The sequence below is a fragment of the Scyliorhinus canicula genome, chromosome 2 (assembly GCF_902713615.1).
Source record: "Scyliorhinus canicula chromosome 2, sScyCan1.1, whole genome shotgun sequence".
NCBI classification, from domain to species: Eukaryota; Metazoa; Chordata; class Chondrichthyes; order Carcharhiniformes; family Scyliorhinidae; genus Scyliorhinus; species Scyliorhinus canicula.
Genome location: NC_052147.1, coordinates 143,939,298 through 143,960,474, shown reverse-complemented (window position 1 = coordinate 143,960,474; position 21,177 = coordinate 143,939,298). Strand labels below are relative to the sequence as shown.

The window sequence follows — 21,177 nt, the reverse complement described above, 5'->3', positions numbered from 1 at the left end:
GCTGCGGGTTCTGGAGCTGCCAAAGGCAACGGTGTGCGTGGGTGACCTGTCAGAATTTTTATATTTGGAGAAGATAAAGTTTTCCATTAGGCGTTCGGAGAAGCAGTTCTACTCGAGGTGGAGGCTATTAATCACTAGAGTTGATCATTGTCAGCAGGGGAGGGGGTTGTTTTGCTTTATAGATATAAAGTCAGGCATCTGGGATGGTATGATTGGTGTGTTTATAATGAGAATTGTATATTGTTTGATTGAGTGTTATGTTTTGCATGTTAAATGAAAGTGGCCTGAATAAAAATATTATTTTTAAATACAAGATGTGGAGATGCCGGCGTTGGACTGGGCTGAGCACAGTAAGAAGTCTTACAACACCAGGTTAAAGTCCAACAGGTTTGTTTCAAATCACTAGCTTTCGGAGCGCAGCTCCTTCCTCAGGTGAATGAAGAGGTGGGTTCCAGAATCAAAATAGAATTTAAAAACAAGCCAAAGGTGAGGGCGTCCACCTTCACCCCCGTCTGACACCGGCGAGCCTGATACCCTGAAAATGGCCACTAGCGGACATGGCTCCAGATCAACATTAAGTATCTCTGACATAACATCTCCTCGTGTCTGTATGGGTCTCACCACCACAACCCAAAGATGTGCAGGGTAGGTGGATTGGCAACACTAAATTTTTTTTTTTAAATTTAGAGTACCCAATTAGTTTTTTCCAATTAAGGGGCAATTTAGCGTGGCCAATCCACCTGACCTGCACATCTTTGGGTTGTGGGGGCGAAACCCATGCAGACACGGGGAGAATGTGCAAACTCCACACGGACAGTGACCCAGGGCCAGGATCGAACCTGGGACCTTGGCGACGTGAGGCTGCAGGACTAACCCACTGCGCCACCGTGCTGCCCTTGGCTGCACTAAATTGCCCCTTAATTGGAAAAATATATAATTGGGTACTCTAAATTTTTTTTTAATAAAAATTAAAAATAAAAGTTTATCTGACGTGGTGCCAAAGGAGACCCAGAAGCTCACCCACTTGGGACAAGACCATAACATACGAGTGTGGTTAGCCGACCCCCGAGAATAACGCTGACGGTCAGCTGACACCTGAGAATAACGCTGACGGTCAGCCGACCCCCGAGAATAACGCTGACGGTCAGCCGACCCCCGAGAATAACGCTGATGGTCAGCCGACCCCCGAGAATAACGCTGACGGTCAGCCGACACCCGAGAATAACGCTGACGGTCAGCCGACCCCCGAGAATAACGCTGACGGTCAGCTGACACCCGAGAATAACGCTGATGGCCAGCTGACACCCGAGAATAACGCTGACGATCAGCCGACACCCGAGAATAACGCTGACGGTCAGCTGACACCCGAGAATAACGCTGACGGTCAGCCGACCCCCGAGAATAACGCTGACGGTCAGCTGACACCCGAGAATAAAGCTGACGGTTAGCCGACCCGCAAGAATAACGCCGGCGGTTAGCCGACCTGCGAGAACAGCGCCAGCGGTTAGCCGACCCCCGAGAATAACACCGACGGTTAGCCGACCCCCGAGAATAACGCTGACGGTTAGCCGACCCCCAAGAATAAAGCTGACGGTTAACGGACCCCCAAGAATAACACTGACGGTTAGCCAACCTCCAAGAATAACGCTCACAGTTAGCCAACCCCCGGGAATAACGCTGACGGTTATCCGACCTCCGAGAATAACGCTCACGGTCAGCTGACACCCGAGAATAACGCTGATGGTTATCTGACCTCAGAGAATAACGCTCACGGTCAGCTAACGCTGACGGTGAGCCGACTCCCGAGAATTACGCTGACGGTTAGCCGACCTCCGAGAATTACGCTGACGGTTAGCCGACCTCCGAGAATAACGCCGACGGTTAGCCGACCCCCGAGAATAACACCGACAGTTAGCCGACCCGTGAGAATAACGCCGACGGATAGCCGACCCGCAGGAATAACGCCGACGGTTAGCCGACCCGCGAGAATAAAGCCGACGGTTAGCCGACCTCCGAGAATAACGCTGACGGTTAGCCGACTCCCGAGAATAACGCCGACAGTTAGCCCCCCCCCCCCCGAGAATAATGCTGATGTTTAGCGGACTCCCGAGAATAACACTCGCAGCTGTCCTCCACCACAGAGAAAAAAACTGCTCAACCTCGCCTTCGTCAAATGAACCCTGTGCGCCACTCTAAACTGGATCAGTCTAAAGCATGCGCAAGAGGACGTGGAATTGACAACGCAAAGAGCCTCACTTCACACCTCATCACCCAGAATACTGTAGTACTCAATTCATTCGATTTCACCTTTACCTCATCCAACGGAACCGGCTCCACTGATGGGATCTGGCTGTAAATACACGAAATGCTCCCCCCACCAGTCAAAAACAAAATACTCCTCAACAGGCAGGAGGGTGGGGCCAAGGGAAAAGAGGGAAAACTTTTATGTGGAAAATCGTGGATCCGAAAATATCTAAATAGATTGGAACCAAGGAGTTGAAATTTTTCTGTCAGCTTCTTAAAGTTTCTTTTGAATAAATTTAGAGTACCCAATTAATTTTTTCCAATTAAGGGGCAATTTAGCGTGCCCAATCCACCTAGCCTGCACATCTTTGGATTGTGGGGGCGAAACCCACGCAAACACGGGGAGAATGTGCAAACTCCACATGGACAGTGACCCAGAGCTGGGATCGAACCTGAGACCTCGGCGCACAGCTCCTTAAAGTTGACCAACCGTCTCGCCATGAACATGTCCCCACACCTCTCCAAACCCTTCCCATGAACTAATCTTTTAGTCTAAACCCGCTGGCAGAAAGAAATGATTGCTACAGATGGGGCCCGAGACATGGAGCCAAGTTTTAAATTCTGTATGAATTGCTTCCAGATTCTCGGTGGACACCACCACCGGATTCTTGCCGGAGTGAATGGCAACAGTGCCGTTACTAATGCCCTGAGGCTGTAATCCCTTCATGAACTCTCCTCAAGTAGCCCCCATAATAATAATCTTTATTGTCACAAGTAGGCTTACATTAACACTGCAATGATGTTACTGTGAAAATCCTCCGGTGCCTGCTCGGGTACATGGAGGTGGAATTTTGAATGTCCAATTCACCTATGGAACCCAGATCGCTAAACCACCCCAGTACTTTCTCAATATTGGCTGCCCAATAATAAAATAATAAATTGGATGAAGTGAAACCTCCTGACTGTCTCCCTCCCCTGCGCCCCCCAAAATCCGGAGTCAGCCATTTCCACCAAGAGTGATTATTCAACAGTTCCATAGAATGTGCAGCAACCAGGCCCACCCAAGATGGCCACCAAATGCATTGATAGGACTAAATAAAGACAATCTGCAGTCACTGTCAGCAAGCTACCCCTGCCCCCTCCCCCCCCCCACCCTCAAACAATATCACACCCCAATATACATACAAAAAACAGTTCAGTGAACAAAAACTATTAAAACCCACTTCTAATAAACCTAACCCCAAACAGAACAAAAACACTCAAGCTAATTATCCAAAACAAAACTAATATAATGAGCTGCAGTCACCGCCACTGCATCACTTCCATTAGCTAACTCTTCCGCTAGCAGGGCCTTCCCAGAGTGAAGAAAAATGCTCACAGAAAAAGGTCACCGAAGTATAAAAATCCTTTAAAATATAGTGTTCTAATTGGGAGCTGTATATTTTCACAACAGTTATAACAAATAGATCAAACCCCCCCCCCCCCCCCCCTTAGAATTAACCCCCACCCAAGTTGCAAAACGTTCAACTCACACAAAAAACAATGAAATGCAAACATGAACAAGGAACCCCGGCAACTCCCCATTATCCACAAGCCCACCCTAAAGATCAAAAAAAGCCTCAGAAACCTCAGTCAACCCACACCCAACCCATGCTTTTTTGCAAAAGAATCCACCTCCGGGCAGCATGGTGGCGCAGTGGGTTAGCCCTGTTGCCTCACGGCGCCGAGGTCCCAGGTTCAATCCCGGCTCTGGGTCACTGTCCGTGTGGAGTTTGCACATTCTCCCCGTGTTTGCGTGGGTTTGGCCCCCACAACCCAAAGATGTGCAAGTAGGTGGATTGGCCAGGCTAAATTGCCCCTTAATTGGAAAAAATGAATTGGGCACTCTAAATTAAAAAAAAAAAAAAGAATCCACCTCCTCCAGCGCATCAAAAAAAGTTCCCCCCCCTCATAAGTCTCTCTTAGCCACTCCGGTTACACCACCCCAAAACGGACTCCAATTTTTTACAGAACATCTTTGGCCTTGTTGCATGTTGCCCACTTATTTGCCAGCTCCGCTCCCACATCCCGATAAAGCCTGATGGCCTTCCCATTCCTAGTAGCAGTGCTCCTTTTCTCATTTCCCGGCCGGCTTGTTCTTGAAAGCTGTGAAACTTCACAGTTCAAAAAAAATAAATTTAGAGTACCAGATCATTCTTTTTCCCAATTAAGGGGCAATTTAGTTTGGCCAGTTCACCTATCCTGTGCATCCTTTTGGGTTGTGGGGGTGAGACCCACACGGACACAGGGAGAATGTGCAAACCCCACATGGACAGTGACCCGGAGCTGGAGCCGTACCCGGGTCCTCGGCGCTGTGAGACAGCAGTTCTAACCACTGTGTCACCGTGCTGCCCCGAAAACGTCCAGATGTGCACTGCGTAGTGGCTGAATCTTTGTTTTTGTGTCACCCTTTATTTACCTGAGACGGCAGACTGATCTCCATTTAAATGTCTCATCCAAAAGATAGGGACGGGATTCTCCGTTTTGCTGGCGTCTGGGAGTTTCCATACGGCGTGGGGCTGCCCCACAATGGGAAACCCCATTGACCGGCCAGCGTAATGGAGAATCGCGCCAGCGGGGCGGAGTATCCAGCCCGGGAGCTCCCACGTTGCAGCAACACTGCACTGGAATTCCAGCCTGGGGTTTTGTGCTGAAGTCTTTGGAGTGGATCTTTATTTTTAAATTTAGAGTACCCAATTAATTTTTTCCAATTAATGGACAATTTAGCGTGGCGAATCCACCTCGCCTGCACATCTTTGGGTTGTGGGGGCGAAACCCACGCATACATGGGGAGAATGTGCAAACTCCACACAGACAGTGACCCGGAGCTGGAGCCGTACCCGGGTCCTCGGCGCTGTGAGACAGCAGTTCTGACCACTGTGTCACCGTGCTGCCCCGAAAACGTCCAGATGTGCACTGCGTAGTGGCTGAATCTTTGTTTTTGGCATGAGTGAATGCAAATAGCAGAGAATTGGTTTGATCCATCGACCCCTGGGTTGTGGGCCAGCACCCCTCCGCTCCGCCACTCTGCTCCGAAACATCACAATTGTTGTTCCCGGTGGTTCATTGGAACTTGGCTTCTGTCAGAGTGTCCTGTGGGCTCGATCCAGCTCGTGAAGGGATGTGAGTCCACCCTCCCCCACCACATTCCTAAACATCTTTGCAAAATACTCTGGGTGATGGGCCATCCATCCTCTCTGGCAACACCAGAATATGGATATTTTGTCCCTTTGAATGATTTTCCAAATCATTCACTTTGGCCTTCGGCACTTTATTCACCTCAGCCATCAGAGACATCTCCACTTCCAAGAGAAACCTTGATACTTTTACTGTCTCATTGGCCATCTCCAACGGCAACCAAATGGGAGCCGGGCCACTTCCATCGACTTGCAGAGGTCTCCCGACACTACCCGCCATTGCTTCTCAAACTCCGCCACCAATGTGCCGGGAAGCATCATGGCCGCTAGTGGAGTCACAGAAGCTGCCTCCTCCATTTTCTCATTTTCATTTTGTCAATCGACAAGCCCCGAGAAGCCTACGATTCAGTTGATGAACTTCTGCCTTGAGGCTCTCTCTCTCTCTCTCTCTCTCAATCTCTCTCTCTTCTCTTTACCCCCCACTCCCGGTCTTCCTGGGCATTTCCTCTTTGTCGGCACCTTATTCCATTACACGAGTGGATCTTTAAACAAAAGTACCCCCAGAAACTGGATGAAAAGGGCTTTAAAAAAAACAGTACCCTAGGGGGAGCTACCTCCTGCACATCATCCCACTACATAACCCCATCGGAAGTTCCACGACTTGCATTTGTATAGTGCCTTTGGCATAGTCAAACATACCAGGGTGGTACGCAGAGCCCTGGTCAAAATTAAAATAGTCGGAGAGTCAGCGAAGGAAATGTTAAAACTTTGGTTAATGGTAACCATTCAGTTGCGAAAGACGCCAGAGCCAATCCCGATCTCGTGCTGTCACATCAGGGTTCCCCTCTTTAAATCAATCTGGACCAGGATCTCTGACTGATTTTATTTCTCTTTGGTAATACTGGAACGATCAACTGTTGTGTCTTTGGCACATCCCCAGTAGAGCCTGGGGATTGAACTTGAGACTATCCTGGTCGTTCTCATTATTTATTCAAATAGACCTTGTTACAAAATTTTGCAAATCGTCTGTTTTTATTTTACATAAAACGGTTTATGGGGATCCTTGCTCAAGCGTAACATTTCCTGGCTCACCAATTGCACTTTCATCAGGATTCAACTATGCTGCTAACCAATTAATAAAACCCGACGAGAGGCAGGAGACTACTTTTTTCCTCATTAATTTACTGAATTTGCCATTAATCACTCGAGGGGACACGCAGACTGTTAGTTTTCACAATAATTAATTGAAGTTGGAGTCTGGCCAATGTGTTGCCTTTTACAAACCTCACCTTCAGGGTACTACTAATAGTCAAGCAGTTGACTGGCCCATAACTTTTCCTCTTTACTTCATGTTTTTCCTTGAGCTCCATTTTCTCTCTGCCATATACAAAGGTGCAGTCCCCTTCCAGTTGGCCACTGGCTCAGTGGCCAACACTCGCGTTCCCCCAAGTCCGAAAGTTGTGGGTTCAAGTCTCACTCCAAAGACTTGAGCACAAAGCCTAGGCTGACACTACAGTGCAGTACTGAGAGAGTGCTGCACAGAGGACCCTGGTTCGAATCCCGGCCCTGGATCACTGTCCTTGTGGAGTTTGCACATTCTCCCCGTGTCTGCGTGGGTTTCACCCCCACAACCCAAAGAATTGCAGGTTAGGTGGATTGTCCACGCTAAATTATCCCTTAATTGGAAAAAATATATATTTGGGCACCCTAAATTTATATTTAAAAAACAAGAAAGGATGTGAAAATCTTGGAGAAAATGCACAGGAGACTTGATGGGTTGATATCGGAGACAAGTTACTTCTGTTATGTGACGGGAATGAAGAAGTTGAGATTGCTCTTCAAGCAGAGAAGGTGCATTGAGGATTTTACATCAAAATAAGAAGGGGTTTTGATTGAATAAATAAGAAATCCACTAGCAGGACAGCAAGAGTTATGATTATTAATTTCCCCCTGAACATACAGATCTAACAGTATGGTATTGTCTTTGAGTGGAGCCAGAAGAACATGGAGCCAGCCCATGTGTTCTTTGATACAAAATACTGTGGTTAAAAGGTATTGTCCTGCAGCGCTCTATCCCATTCATGCCATACATAAGGATTTATGATTCCATTAAAAGGATTCTTGAACACTTGGTGGGGGGGGACGGGACACTCCCAATCTATTGTAAACATGTTATAATGGTTGTGGGAAAGCTCGAACCAGTAAAGTAGGACTTGAGCATAATGCAGAGGTAGAGGAAACAAAGACTTGAATTGTGTAGCATATTTCTTGACCTCAGGAAGTTCCAAAGCGTTTCCCAGCCAATTAAGTACTTTTATGTAGTCACTATTGCATTGTAGGAAAAGCACAGCAAGCTCCCACACACAGCAGTGTGTTAGTGACCAGATAATTTAGTGATGATCATGGAATTCCAACAGCGCAGAAGGAGGCCACTCGGTCCATCCAGTCCACGTAAACCCTCAAAAGAGTACCCCACCAATACGAACCCCCCCCACCCCGTCCTATCCCCATTACTTGCCGTGTTGATCATGGCCAACCCACCTAACCTGCACACCTTTGGATAGTTGAGGGATAAATATTGACAATAGAAAAACAATCTCCTGCTGTTCTTTGGAAAAAAAGTGTCACCCTTTATTTACCTGAGACGGCAGACTGATCTCCATTTAAATGTCTCATCCAAAAGATAGGGACGGGATTCTCCGTTTTGCTGGCGTCTGGGAGTTTCCATACGGCGTGGGGCTGCCCCACAATGGGAAACCCCATTGACCGGCCGGCGTAATGGAGAATCGCGCCAGCGGGGCGGAGTATCCAGCCCGGGAGCTCCCACGTTGCAGCAACACTGCACTGGAATTCCAGCCTGGGGTTTTGTGCTGAAGTCTTTGGAGTGGGTCTTTATTTTTAAATTTAGAGTACCCAATTAATTTTTTCCAATTAATGGACAATTTAGCGTGGCGAATCCACCTCGCCTGCACATCTTTGGGTTGTGGGGGCGAAACCCACGCATACATGGGGAGAATGTGCAAACTCCACACAGACAGTGGCCCAGAGCTGGGATCGAACCTGAGACCTCGGTGCCGTGAGACTGCAGGGCTAACCCACTGGGTTGGCAAAGGTACAGCCTGGGTTCGGTGGTAACATTCCCTGTCTCTGAATTAGATGACTGCCCACTCCAACAGGGCAGCACAGTGACGCAGTGGGTACTCTAAATTTATTTTAAAAAACCTTTGCCGGGCAGCACAGTGGCACAGTGGTTAGCATTGCTGCCTATGGCGCTGAGGACCCGGGTTCGAATCCCGGCCCTGGGTCACTGTCCGTGAGGAGTTTGCACCTTCTCCCCGTGTCTGCGTGGGTTTCGCCCCCACAACCCAAAAAGATGTGCAGTGTAGGTGGATTGGCCGCGCTAAATTGCCCCTTAATTGGAAAAAATAATTGGGTACTCTAAATTTATTTAAAAAAACAAAACAAAAACCTTTGCCAACCTGAAGGAATATTTCACTGTGACTTGCTAATTTCATAACACATCATTCCCGGAGAGGCTGAGCCGAAATTCCAATAGGCAGTCCCCAAAAGGTTGAATGAAAGTCTTTAAGTTCCCGTTCTCGGCTGAGTTTGCCATTCTTGATCGGGGCCTGTATTCGGCTTCATCACCACAGGGTCAAGGAAGGGAACCTATGGCAGACTTCTTGCTGCTGGTGTAGGCAATGGGAGCCAGCTCCACGTTTGGATAGTTTGTCAACACCCATTGTCTGGGCTGACGTGTGAATAATGACCACTTGGAAGGGCCATGAGGAGACTGCCAAGGCCAATGGATCGTTATTCTTATAGGTAAGGTCTTCAACAAAGTAGAGAAGGAGAGAAAATAATTGTTCTTAAAAAGAAAATGTAATTGCAACAACTTAGCTTTACGTAGTGCATTTAAAGTAGTGAAACATTCGACTTACGGTGGCGGCGATGAAGGAGTAAATCGCACATTTGGTGGCTCCCGTTCGGGTAGGACTTTTGGACCTTTTCCCCCGATTTTCTACCAGACTTGAATTGTAAAACTGAAGACAGAGACAATTGTGTACTGAATTCCCACATTGGTGCATGGAGAGAAGGACTAGAAGTGCTCGTAAAGGCAGAAACAGAAAGACAGAGAAGCTTGGGCTGAAGCTGCAGCAGGAGACAGCATGGCGGAGGACCGGAGCTCTGGTTTGTCGACCCAGCGGTCAACGGAGCAGCTGATGCAAGTTATTCAGGAAGGCTTCGCGAAGCAGAAACGGGACTGCTTGGACCCGATAAAAGAGTCAATTGAGCGGCTGGAGCTTAGATTGGACGCCCAACATTGGAACATCAGAACGGAGCAGAAGGAACATCAAACTGCGGTGGAGTTGGATGCTGAGAGACCAGCAGAAGAAGCTCCTGGAGAAGGTGGCGGACCTATAGAATAAGTCCTGCTGGCAAAATTTGAGAATTGTTGGGCTCCCGGAGGGGTCTGAAGGAGCGGACGCTGGGGCATATATCGCAGATATATTTGGGAAGCTGCTGGGGGATGGGGCATTCTCCCGGCCCTTGGAGGTGGACAGGGCTCACAGAACGCTCACGAGGAAGCCGCGACTGGGAGACCCCCCCCCCCCCCCCCCGAGGGCAATGGTGGTGAGATTCCACAGGTACGTGGATAAGGAGCGCATTCTACAGTGGGCCAAGCAGACACCGAGCTGTAAGTGGGACAATAGTATCCTGCAGGTCTACTAAGACCTGAGTGTGGAGGTGGCCAGGAGCAGAGCAGGCTTCAACCAGATTAGGTCGATCCTTTTTAAGAAAAAGGTGACGTTCGGACTGTTGTATCTGGCCCGTCTCTGGGTCATGTACGAGGGACAGCACTTTTATTTTGAATCGCCTGAGGACACACTGGAGTTCGTGAAAAGGAAAGGACTGGTGATGGACTGAGAACTTTGCTGCAACGTTCATGTTTTTTTTTTCATTTTGTTTCTCTGTTCTTTTTTTTAAAAAGTTTCTCGTTTTTTGTTTTGTGGAAGCTGTTTGTAATGCCTTTTGCATTGATTTGGGACCAGCATTAGAGCTGAGTGAGTTAAGGTTTTCATTTGCACTGTTGGGGGATGGAGGTGCGCTTGTTTAGATTTTGGTGTTTTTTCTGTGGGGCTATTGTGTGGGGATTGTTTGATGTTGGAGTATGTTTGTATGAGCGGGGGGTGAAGAGTGGGGAGGGAACAATAGGTGGGAGACAATCCGGGGATGGGGGCCACCAAGCTAGCTGGGCGGGCTAACTCATGGAAGCGCAGTGGGGGGGTGCATATGTTCGGTTTATCAAAGGGGTCGGGTTACAGAGTATTGTTGCTGGGGGGGTGTAGGGGGGGGGGGAATGTTCTGCTGACGCGGGAAGGACTTGGGCCAAGGGACAGAGAGGAGGTTGGGGGCGGAGGCAGCCTAGGGGCGGCTGGTGGAGGCATGGAGCATAGGCTGGAGGCAGGCCCAAAAAAGGGAATGGCTGATCGGCGAAGGGGGGGGGGGGGGGCGGCGGCAATGAGCCCCCGAACTAGGCTGATCACCTGGAATGTTCGAGCGTTAAATGGGCCGGTCAAGAGGGCATGTGTGTTCGCGCACGTGGTAATGTTGCAGGAGGTGCACCTTAGAGTAACTGACCAGATTAGATTGAGGAAAGGCTGGGTCAGTCAGGTCTTTCATTCGGGACTGGATTCAAAGACTAGAGGGATCGCGATCCTGATCAATAAGCGGGTGGTGTTTGAGGCGGGTAGAATAGTTTTGGATGTGGGAGGTCGGTACATTATAGTCGGTGGGAAACTGGAGGGGGTGCAGGTGGTATTAGTAAATGTGCATGCACCAAATTGGGATGATGTGGAGTTTATAAAGAGGATGCTGGGGAAGATACCGGACCTGGACTCGCACAGGTTGGCCATGAGAGGGGACTTCAACACAATTATTGACCCTGGCTTGGACCGGTCAAGCTCAAAAACAGGCAGGGTGCCAGCAATGGCAAAGGAACTAAAAGGTTTCATGGAGCAGATGAGGGGGGGGGGGGGGGGTGTGGATCGATGGCGATTTGGGCAACCGAGGGTGAAGGAGTTCTCTTTCTACTCACACGTGCATAATGTGTACTCACGGATCGATTTCTTCATTTTGAGCAGGGCCTTGCTGGCAGGGGTGGTGGATATGGGGTACTCGGCGATCACAATCTCAGACCATGCTCCGCACTGGGTTGACCTGCAGGTTAGTAAAGACAGTAACCAGCGCCCGCACTGGAGGTTAGATGTGGGACTTTTGGCTGACGAAGGAGTGTGCGAGTAGCTGAGGAAATGTATTCAGAACTACCTGCAGGTCAACGACACGGGAGAAATTTCAGCAGCGATGGTCTGGGAAGCACTGAAGGCGGTGGTCAGAGGGGAGCTGATCTCGATACGGGCCCACAGGGAGAAGGTGAACAGGGCAGAGATGGACCGACTGATTCAGGAGATACTGCAAATCGATAGGAGATATGCGGAGACCCCAGAGGCAGGGCTTTTAAGGGAACGGCGGAGGCTACAGGTGGAGTTCGGCTTGTTAACCACAGGGAAGACGGTGGAGCAGCTGAGAAAAGCAAGGGGGGCGATCTATGAGTATGGAGAGAAGGCCAGCAGAATGCTTGCACAGCAGATTAGAAAGAGGGAGGCAGCCGGGGAGATGGGAAAAGTAAATGACGGAGATGAGAACCTGGTTGGAGATTCAGCAGGGGTGAATAAGGCGTTTAGGGATTTCCACAGTAGGCTGTATAGGTCAGAACCCCCTATAGGGCCGGAGGGGATGAGGCACTTCTTGAGGGGGCTGAACTTCCCAAAGGTGGACGGGGAGCTTGTAGAAGGGCTGGGGGCCCCGATCGGGTTGGAAGAGATAGTGGAGGGTCTAAAGGCCATGCAGGCAGTTAAAACCCCGGGGTCAGACGGGTACCCTGTGGAGTTTTATAAAACGTTCTCTGGGATATTGGGGCCGGTGTTGATGAGGATGTTTAATGAGGCAAGTGAGAGAGGGGTGCTGCCCCCGACGATGTCACAGGCCACGATTTCACTGATTCTGAAGCGGGACAAGAACCCGGAGCTGTGTGGGTCCTACAGGCTGATATCCCTGTTAAATGTGGACGCCAAACTGCTGGCCAAAATGTTGTCCTCCAGGATTGAGGATTGTGTTCTGGACATTATTGGGGAGGACCAGACGGGTTTATTAAGGGTAAGCAGTTGGTGGCCCATGTGAGAAGGTTGTTAAATGTGATCATGATGCCCTCAGAAGGTAGGGAGGTGAAGGTGATCGCAATGGATGCAGATAAGGCTTTTGATCGGGTAGAATGAGATTATCTGTGGGAGGTACTGGGACGATTCAGATTTGGGCGGGGCTTTATTGACTCGGTCAGGTTGCAGTATCAGGCTCCTGTGGCAAGTGTACGGACGAAGAGGACAACTTTGGACCTTCCCGCTCCTACCGCTAAGGGGGATTCAGGACAGGATAGTTTCCAGAGGGTGGGGAGGAGAAGGGAGCGTCTCAAACATTTAAAAGGAACTTATGGGGTCAGAGGAGACGCAGACCGAGGAGCTGAAGCGTAAGTGGGAGGAGAGATAGAGGATGGTCTATGGGCGGACGCGTTGAGTAGAGTCAACGCATCCGCAACATGTGCCAGGCTCAGCCTGATACAATTCAAGGTCGTTCATCGGGCTCACATGACAGTGGCCCGGATGAGCAGATTCTTTGGAGTGGAAGACAGATGTGCAAAATGTGCAGGAGGACCAGCGAACCATGTCCACATGTTCTGGGCATGTCCGAAGCTTAGGGGATTTTGGCAGGGGTTTGCAGATATCATGTTCACAATGTTAAAAATAATGGTGGCACTGAGTCCAGAGGTGGCGATTTTCAGGGTGTCAAAAGATCCAGGAGGAGAAAGAGGCAGACGTTCTGGCCTTTGCTTCTCTGGTAGCCCGGAGACGGATACTATTAGCTTGGAGGGACTCGAACCCCTCGAAGTCGGAGTCCTGGTTATCGGACATGGCTAGCTTTCTGTATTTGGAGAAAATCAAGTTCGCCTTGACAGGGTCACTGTTAGGGTTTGCCCGGAGGTGGCAACCGTTTGTTGACTTCTTCGTGGAAAATTAATCATCAGCAGAAAGGGGGGGGGGGTTAGCTTAGCGTTGAGTAGGGAGGTTAATAAAGGTGGGACCTGTAAGGGAGGGAGACGGCTTTTGCACTGTGTTTATAGTTTCATGTACATTGTTTATTGTGTTGTTGTTATAATCCAAAAAAAACCTCAATAAAATATTTATTAAAAAAATAGTAGTGAAACATTCCCAGGTGTTTCATGGGAGCATTGTCAAACCGAGCCACATAGGGAGAGATTCTTCCGATGATCTAAACATAGGCTTTAAGGAATGTCTTGATGGGTCGAGAGATTCGGGGAAAGATTCCAGAGCTTGGGGCCGAGGACGCTGAAGGATATGGCCAATTAATGATGGACGGTTGAAATCAGGGATGTGCAGGCTTGCCTGAGTACCCAAAATCTCAAGAGGGTTGTCGGGCTGAAGAAGGTTGCAGAGATAGGGAGGGGTGAGGCCAGAGAGGGATTCAAACACACAAATACGAATTTGAAGTTTGAGGCATTGACAGACCGGGGACCCAGTGTTGGTCAGCGAGCACAGGATTGATGGATGAACGCGACTTAGTGCGAGGTAGGATGAGCCGATATTTACAGGGTGGGAAGGGGACACAGGAGACCATTGGAATCTTTGAGCCTGGGGACAACAAATGCACAGAGGATTTCAGCAGTAGCGTCCCATTTTGAAGTCCTATCTGTGACTTCTGAATTTTTTTCTCTCCCCTCTTCCAGGTCTTTGAAGGCAAGCTCACTCCATTCCTTGTGAAGATCAACAGGTTTGCCAGTACCCATGTGTACAGCTGCAGCCTGTGCAGCCAGAAAGGCTTCATCTGTGGGATCTGCAACAACGGGCAAATTATTTATCCCTTTGAAGGAACTGCTACCAAAAGGTTAGTTTGTTGGTGTCTGCTTAGATTAATGGGTAGACTGCAGTGTTTTTGTAGCTCAATATTCTTGCTAGAAGCTGCATATATTCATATGCAAAGATCTATCCTTTGCATACAAAAGGAATATGTCCAGACATTGTATATTCTTTGAATAAACAAAAGCATAGGGGCAGTAGTACCTTGGTGGATTCAATTTCTTCCAATTAAGGGGCAATTTAGCGTGGCCAGTCCACCTATCCTGCACATCTTTGGGTTGTTGGGGGTGAAACCCACGCAGACACGGGGAGAACGTGCAAACTCCACACGTACAGTGACCAAGGGCCGGGATTCAAACCCGGGTCTTCAGCGCCATAGGCAGCAATGCTAACGTCTGTGCCACAATGCTGCCCTAATTTATTATAGCTGCTGTGGAACCTTCCTATCCAAAAAATGTGCTGCTGCACTTGGCTACGTAACAAGTGACCAAATTTCCAATTATTCTCCTCATCTCTCCCTTCATTCTTTTGTCAATTACTGGTAAATCTCTGTCCTCTGATGACTGCCGTTGCTGCCAGTAGAAAGCTTCTCCTTATTCACTCCATCAAAACTCCTCAAAATTTTGATTACCTGGGCTGAATAGTGGCGCAGTGGTAAGCACTGCTGCCTCACGGACCCGGGTTCGATCCTGGCTCTGGGTCACTGTCCGTGTGTCTGGGACATTCCGTGTCTGCGTGTGTCTCACCCCCACACCCCAAAGATGTGCAGGGTAGGTGGATTGGCCTTGCTAAATTGCCCATTAATTGGAAAAAATGAATTGAGTACTCTAAATTTAATTTTAAAAAGTAGATCCAGGAGAATTCATTGAATTAATTTATTACGTTACCGTTTGTATCGTAGTTCATTAGTTATCTTTACACGTGTTCATCTTGTTGATTAAACAATTTTACTAGTCAAAGAACTAGATGTTTTGTGTACATCGATCCTAAGGCCACAACACAGAACTTAATACCAAAAATGTTGAGCAACAGTTAAAGTTAGCCATTTCATGGGAGGCACGGCGGCACAGTGGTTAGCACCACTGCCTCACGGTGCCGAGGACCCTGGTTCGAATCCGGCCCCGGATCACTGTCTGTGTGGAGTTTGCACAGTCTCCCCTGTCTGCATGGGTCTCGCCCTACAATCCAAAAATGTGCAGGATAGGTGGCTTGGCCATGCTAAATTGCCCTTGATTGGAAAACAATGAATTGGGTTCATTAAATTTTTTTTTTTAAGTCGTAATTTCACGATGCTACGATGCAGTAGAACATAAATGGTACTCTCCACCAATATGATGCTGCCATCAAGCTAAAAACACCTGCCCATTACAGATTTACTCAACCAACCCATGCTTGCAAAACTCTGAACATAGTGTCCAGCTTTAGATGTCTTATAGATTGAACAATACTTGCTAAACAATCCTGATTGTGCAAGAATTACACTGACAAAGATTATCAGTGCAACTGACGCCATATATATTCACACATATGGCCCTTTGCAATCAGAAAGAACAGGTCCACGCATTGTGCCTTTTTCAACCAAAGAAACGCTTGGGGGACAGCCATTCCCTGGTTCATTCCCCATGGCAATGCCTTGAACAAAAAGAATTGACCCCTCTGGTTTGAATTTAAACAAAAGCTTGGCAGTTAACTGTTCCCTGGTGCATATTCCAGGGCAGCACCTCGCCCCATCAGAGTCCACTGCCAAGAAATCAGCGTCCCCCTCTCATACAGTATAAGTTGTTGTTCTGGGGAATGCTTCTAAAATAATACGGGAGGCATGTAAAAAAGCAGTTGACTTTGGTTATTTTGCAAAGCTTGTTCGTATTTGTTGTGAATTGTTAATAGCACAAGAGAATTGTTAATATTAGCACAAGACAAACTTCTTGTGCTTCATCAACTAGAACATGTTACATAATGTTGTTTAAACAGTCTGGGCCAGGCATGTATTTTTTTTTTCTAATCTTTCTCTGTTCAGTTTCCCTTCAAAGAAAGTGTGCGATTCATCCGGCATTTCAGTTGTGCAGAGGCCAACAATAACTTTTCTGAAAGTCATAAAGACTACATACAAGGCTGAGACAGCTGAGTGCAGATGGATAAATGGTCCACCAGAAACACCCAATTTTCTTTGACGCAAAGCCCAGCTGTCTGGTCGGACCACACCCTAGCCTTAGCATAGGTGTGCAGCACCAGTGCACCTGGTCTCTTCACTCTGTAACCGAAGGGATGACACTTCAACTTCTTAGAGCCTGCTATGGAGAGAACTGCGCTGGGAATGGTGGGGGAAGGTGGTTTTATTGTTCATAATGTCAGAAAAGAAACGAAGGGCTTAAGTTTATATAATACATTACATGACCTCAGGACGTTGAAATGCACTTTACACCCAATGGAGTACTTTTGAGGTGTAGTCATGTATTGGAGGAAATGTGGCAACCGATTTGCGCTCAGCAACCTCCCACGAACAGTCGTGAAGTAAACCCACTTTAGATCTTGGTTAAAAGATACATGTTGCCCAAAGACACTGGGAGATCTGCCCTGCTTTCCCATGAGTAGTACCATGCAATCTTTACGGCAGTCTTGAGAGAAAAGATGAGATCTTGGTTTAATGTTTAACCCAGGACTTAACTGAGTGTCAATCTGGATTATGGGCTCAATTCTCTGGGGTGGGACTTGAACCCTGGGCTTTCTGGAATGGAGGATTGAATGTCAGATATGGAAAACACTACAACCATCAGTTTAAGGACCCAGATGGAGCCCACTAGCGTGCTCATTGTGATAAAGAATTTGCGTGCAGGTAATTCAGCTTGCTGTTCAAAGGTTTTACACTCAGCAATCCATGATTCTGATCTATGATAAATTTTCTAAAGTAAGTCTTGTTCATTCTCAAGCTGGAATAAGCAGTCCAATCTAGAGACTAAGGAGGGGAAAGTTCCAGTTCTGGAACAAGTGGGAGTGGTTAACTTTTTGAGCTTGTGCAGTGTCAAGTTCTGTCCCACTGGTGCTGTGATACAAATCTAATCCCTGATTCCAGTTGGCCCTCTGGCTTGGGTCTCTCACCATCTCCATTCCCACTGTCAGAAAACTGGAGGGGGCCATGTGGGGCAGTGGATAGCATTGGGACTGCGGCGTTGAGGACCTGGATTCGAATCCCGGTCCTGGGTCACTGTCTGTGTGGAGTTTGCACATTCTCCCCATGTCTGTGTGGGTTTCACCCCCACAACCCAAAGATGTGCAGGTTACGTGGATTGGCCACCCTAAATTGCCTTTAATTGAAAAAAATAATTGGGTACTCTATAATTTTTTTAAAAACTGGACACATGGGCCTGGATTTTAACCCCTTTCATGCAGGCTGTTGTGTGAGGGGCTGAAGATGAGGCCGTGTTCACTTATTTTCCCACCCCATGGCATCTTGGCGAGAATACTCCATCCCGCAGTTTTCCCGACAGCATGGGGTGGCTTCAATGGTAATTCCCATTCACAAGCAACAGGAATGGAGAATCCCGCCGCCGGGAAGCATGTGGCTGGAGGACCAGAGAATCCCACACATTGGGCAAAATTTCCCCCTACCCGGCGCGGCGGGGGGTCCCGGCGTAGCGGAGTGGCGCCAACCGCTCCGGCGTCGGGTCTCCCCTAAAGGTGCGGAGTTCTCCGCACCTTTAGGGGCTAGGCCCGTACCGGAGTGGCTCCCGCTCGCCAACTGACGCCAACGGCCTTTGGCGCTACGCCGATCGGCGTGGGGGCTGGCCAAAAGGCCTTCGCTGGTCGCCGTGAGTTGGCGCATGCGCCGGAGCGTCAGCGGCCGCTGACGTCACCACCGGCGCATGTGCGGTGGAGGGGGTCTCTTTGTCTCCGCCATGGCGGAGGCCGTGGCGGCTGCGGAAGAAAGAGAGTGCCCCCATGGCACAAGCCCGCCCGCCGATCGGTGAACCCCGATCGCGGGCCAGGCCCGCTCGCGCCGCCAATCCCGCCGGCACAGAGGTGGTTTAAACCACGTTGGCGGGAGAGGCCTGACGTTGGTAGGAGAGGCCTGACAGTGGCAGGACTTCAGCCCATCGCGGGCCGGAGAATCGCCGCGGGGGGCACGCCGATCGTGTGGGGGACCCACCGACGGGCGGGGCGTGATTCCTGCCCCCGCCGATTCCCGGGTGGCGGAGAATTCCGGCCACGGCGGGGGGGGGGGGGGGGGGATTCCCCGACCCTGCGGGGGGGTCGGAGAATTCCGCCCCTTATCTCCAGCTACTTTCATGTGGACTAAGGCTCACCCTATGCAGACAACCATAGGTTTAAATTAAATTTAAAACCCGCGGATCAAATATGTAATTGGTTCTGAAGTATGATCTTTCTGGTGACTGCGAATCCCACCTGGCGTTGAAACGGGCCTTCACTGGCCAGACGAGGCTGAGGTAAGTTTAAAGGAATAACTGTACTGTGAGCTGCTTGTGGGCAAGGAGGAGCTCACCTGCAGACTTAGCAAGAAGCTCTTGGGCCACCCCAGCCTTTGCCTCTCACTTTGCACACTTCCTTGTGCCTTCAACTTCTGTTGTCATACTCCAAGCATGCCAAACATTTCAGGCTTGAAAATGGGCCTCCGGAAATTTCTAGGCCCCTGTGTTGACAGGACATGTCGCAACAAATATGTGGTCAATGAGTTTTAACTGAGTTTTTGATCGCAGATGTACTATTATGTGACAGCAGAGATTGTTTCGTAATTTATGAGTAATGATTAACCTAAAGAGTTGGATGCTTTTATTTACACAGGGCTGACAAAATTGAGAAGGTAATTTGTGGGTTTTGATCCTTAGGCTTGATAGGTTTTCATGAATGGGCCAGATTTGAAGAGACTGTAAAATTGTTCCCTATTTCCACGCACCAATAATTGCTGCCGAAACAAAGTGGATTACCAATCATCCGGATTCTATGGATGTATATCTCCTCTTGTTTTAATTTTCATTCTAAGTCTTGGTACTTGTTTTGATATTATTTCTGTTCATTCTTCCTAATGACTGACCTAATAGTCATAGAGGTTGACAGTGCATCCCATTCATATGTTATAACTCATGATGGTGGACTGTAGTTAGGAAATCCTTTCACTGAAATTACTAACCATCCTATTTGTTTTAGAACACTGTTCTTTTCTTCACATTGTGACGTAGTGTGTGACATTCCTGTACATATTTTAGAATGCAGTCAGATAAACACTTTTTTATTAAATTCACTAACACTATGTGCTATAGAATACAGTGTGGCAGTGTTTCTGCCATCACTCAGACTCCTATATGTATCATTAACAAAATACAATGCTGAATTATTGAGCTGCAATATTGCCCCCATATAAAGGATAGAATAACGTACACCTATGTAAATTCTAGTCGCTAGTAGTTACCATCTGGAATGCAGTGCCTGAAGAGGTGGAGGAAGAAGATTTAATTCTAAATTTCGCAGGGAATTAATTGGATGTGTATTTCTTTTTTAAAAAATTTTTTGAGTACCCAGTTCTTTTTTTTCCAATTAAGGGTTAATTTAGCGAGGCCAATCCACCTACCCTGCATACCTTTGGGTTGTGGAGGCGAAACCCACGCAAACACGGGGAGAATGTGCAAACTCCACATGGACAGTGACCCAGGGCCGGGATCGAACCTGGGACCTCGGCACCGTGAGGCAACAGTGCTAACCACTGCACCACCCTGCTGCCCACGCTTATTTGTTTAACAACTTTGCCATATTCTTATTCCCCATTACAATTTGTCCTGTATAAAAGGGATCCACATGTATTTTCACTGAAGTCTTCCTTTTTATGTACCTGTAGCAGCTTTCAAAATCTGGTATAGATCTCTTGCTAATCTACTCTTTTATATTCTAATTTTCTCTTTTGCCACTTTGGTACTCTTTAACATTCTTCTAACCCCAAAGCTTGCTACTCTTTTTGATAATATTAAAAGTATCTCCCTTTAATCTAGCATTAACTATAAATGAGCATGTTAGTCACAGTTGGACCACTTTTCCCATGGGGTTTTTATTCCTCAAGGGAGTATATACTATGAATTCATTCTTTAAATGTACGCCATTGCTTTTCTACAATCATGCTTTCACAAACAGTTTGTACAATCTGTACCTCTTTTTCCTGTCTAACCTGCCCCTCTCATACCTATGCAGTTTGCTTTCCTGGACTGCAGTGGCTCCACATACTCCTACATCTCCCATTGATCTGTTGGAGCCCCAATCCCTACACTCTTGCCTGTTCTACCTTTGGAAATTCCAACCGATTCAAAAATCATAATCTTCGCTCATCCCCCAGCGGAGGCTCCAACCGGTATAATCTCCGATAAAAAGTCTCAGAAATTCCGTTGATCTCCTCATCCCTCGGCCTACCTATCTCCCTCGCTGCTGCCTGTTTCCTCAATTGGTGAGCAAGCATCCTGCTAGCCTTCCCTCCCCATATTTATATATCCCACCCCTCTGGTTTTATGAAGTTGCCTTACCGCTTTCTCGGTAGAAGCCAGTTTAAACTCCATCTGGAGCCACTGTCGCTCCTAAATCGCTCCTCAGACAGTTTCGAATATTCACGATCAACTGCCAAAGTTGCCTCCAACAGCCGAGACTGCTCTGCTCGCTCCACCCTGATTCTGAGCGCACAGATCCAGATGAGCTCTCCCTAATTATAGCTTTCAGTGCCTCATACATCATACTGGCGGAAACTTCACCTGTGTTGTTCTGGTCCACATAGTTAC

At 48.2% G+C, this 21,177-nt stretch overlaps 1 protein-coding gene across 1 annotated transcript in view; it reads left to right on the top strand.

The window, feature by feature from the left end:
• The window catches only part of plekhm3 (pleckstrin homology domain containing, family M, member 3), an 82,427-nt gene that overhangs the window by 57,958 nt on the left and 3,292 nt on the right, over positions 1-21,177 (top strand). The window contains exons 5-8 of the mRNA XM_038790265.1: positions 1,119-1,443; positions 1,759-1,922; positions 11,610-11,648; positions 14,281-14,438. Of these exons, the coding sequence (XP_038646193.1) occupies positions 1,119-1,443; positions 1,759-1,922; positions 11,610-11,648; positions 14,281-14,438 (686 nt within the window). The remainder of the gene's footprint in view (positions 1-1,118; positions 1,444-1,758; positions 1,923-11,609; positions 11,649-14,280; positions 14,439-21,177) is intronic.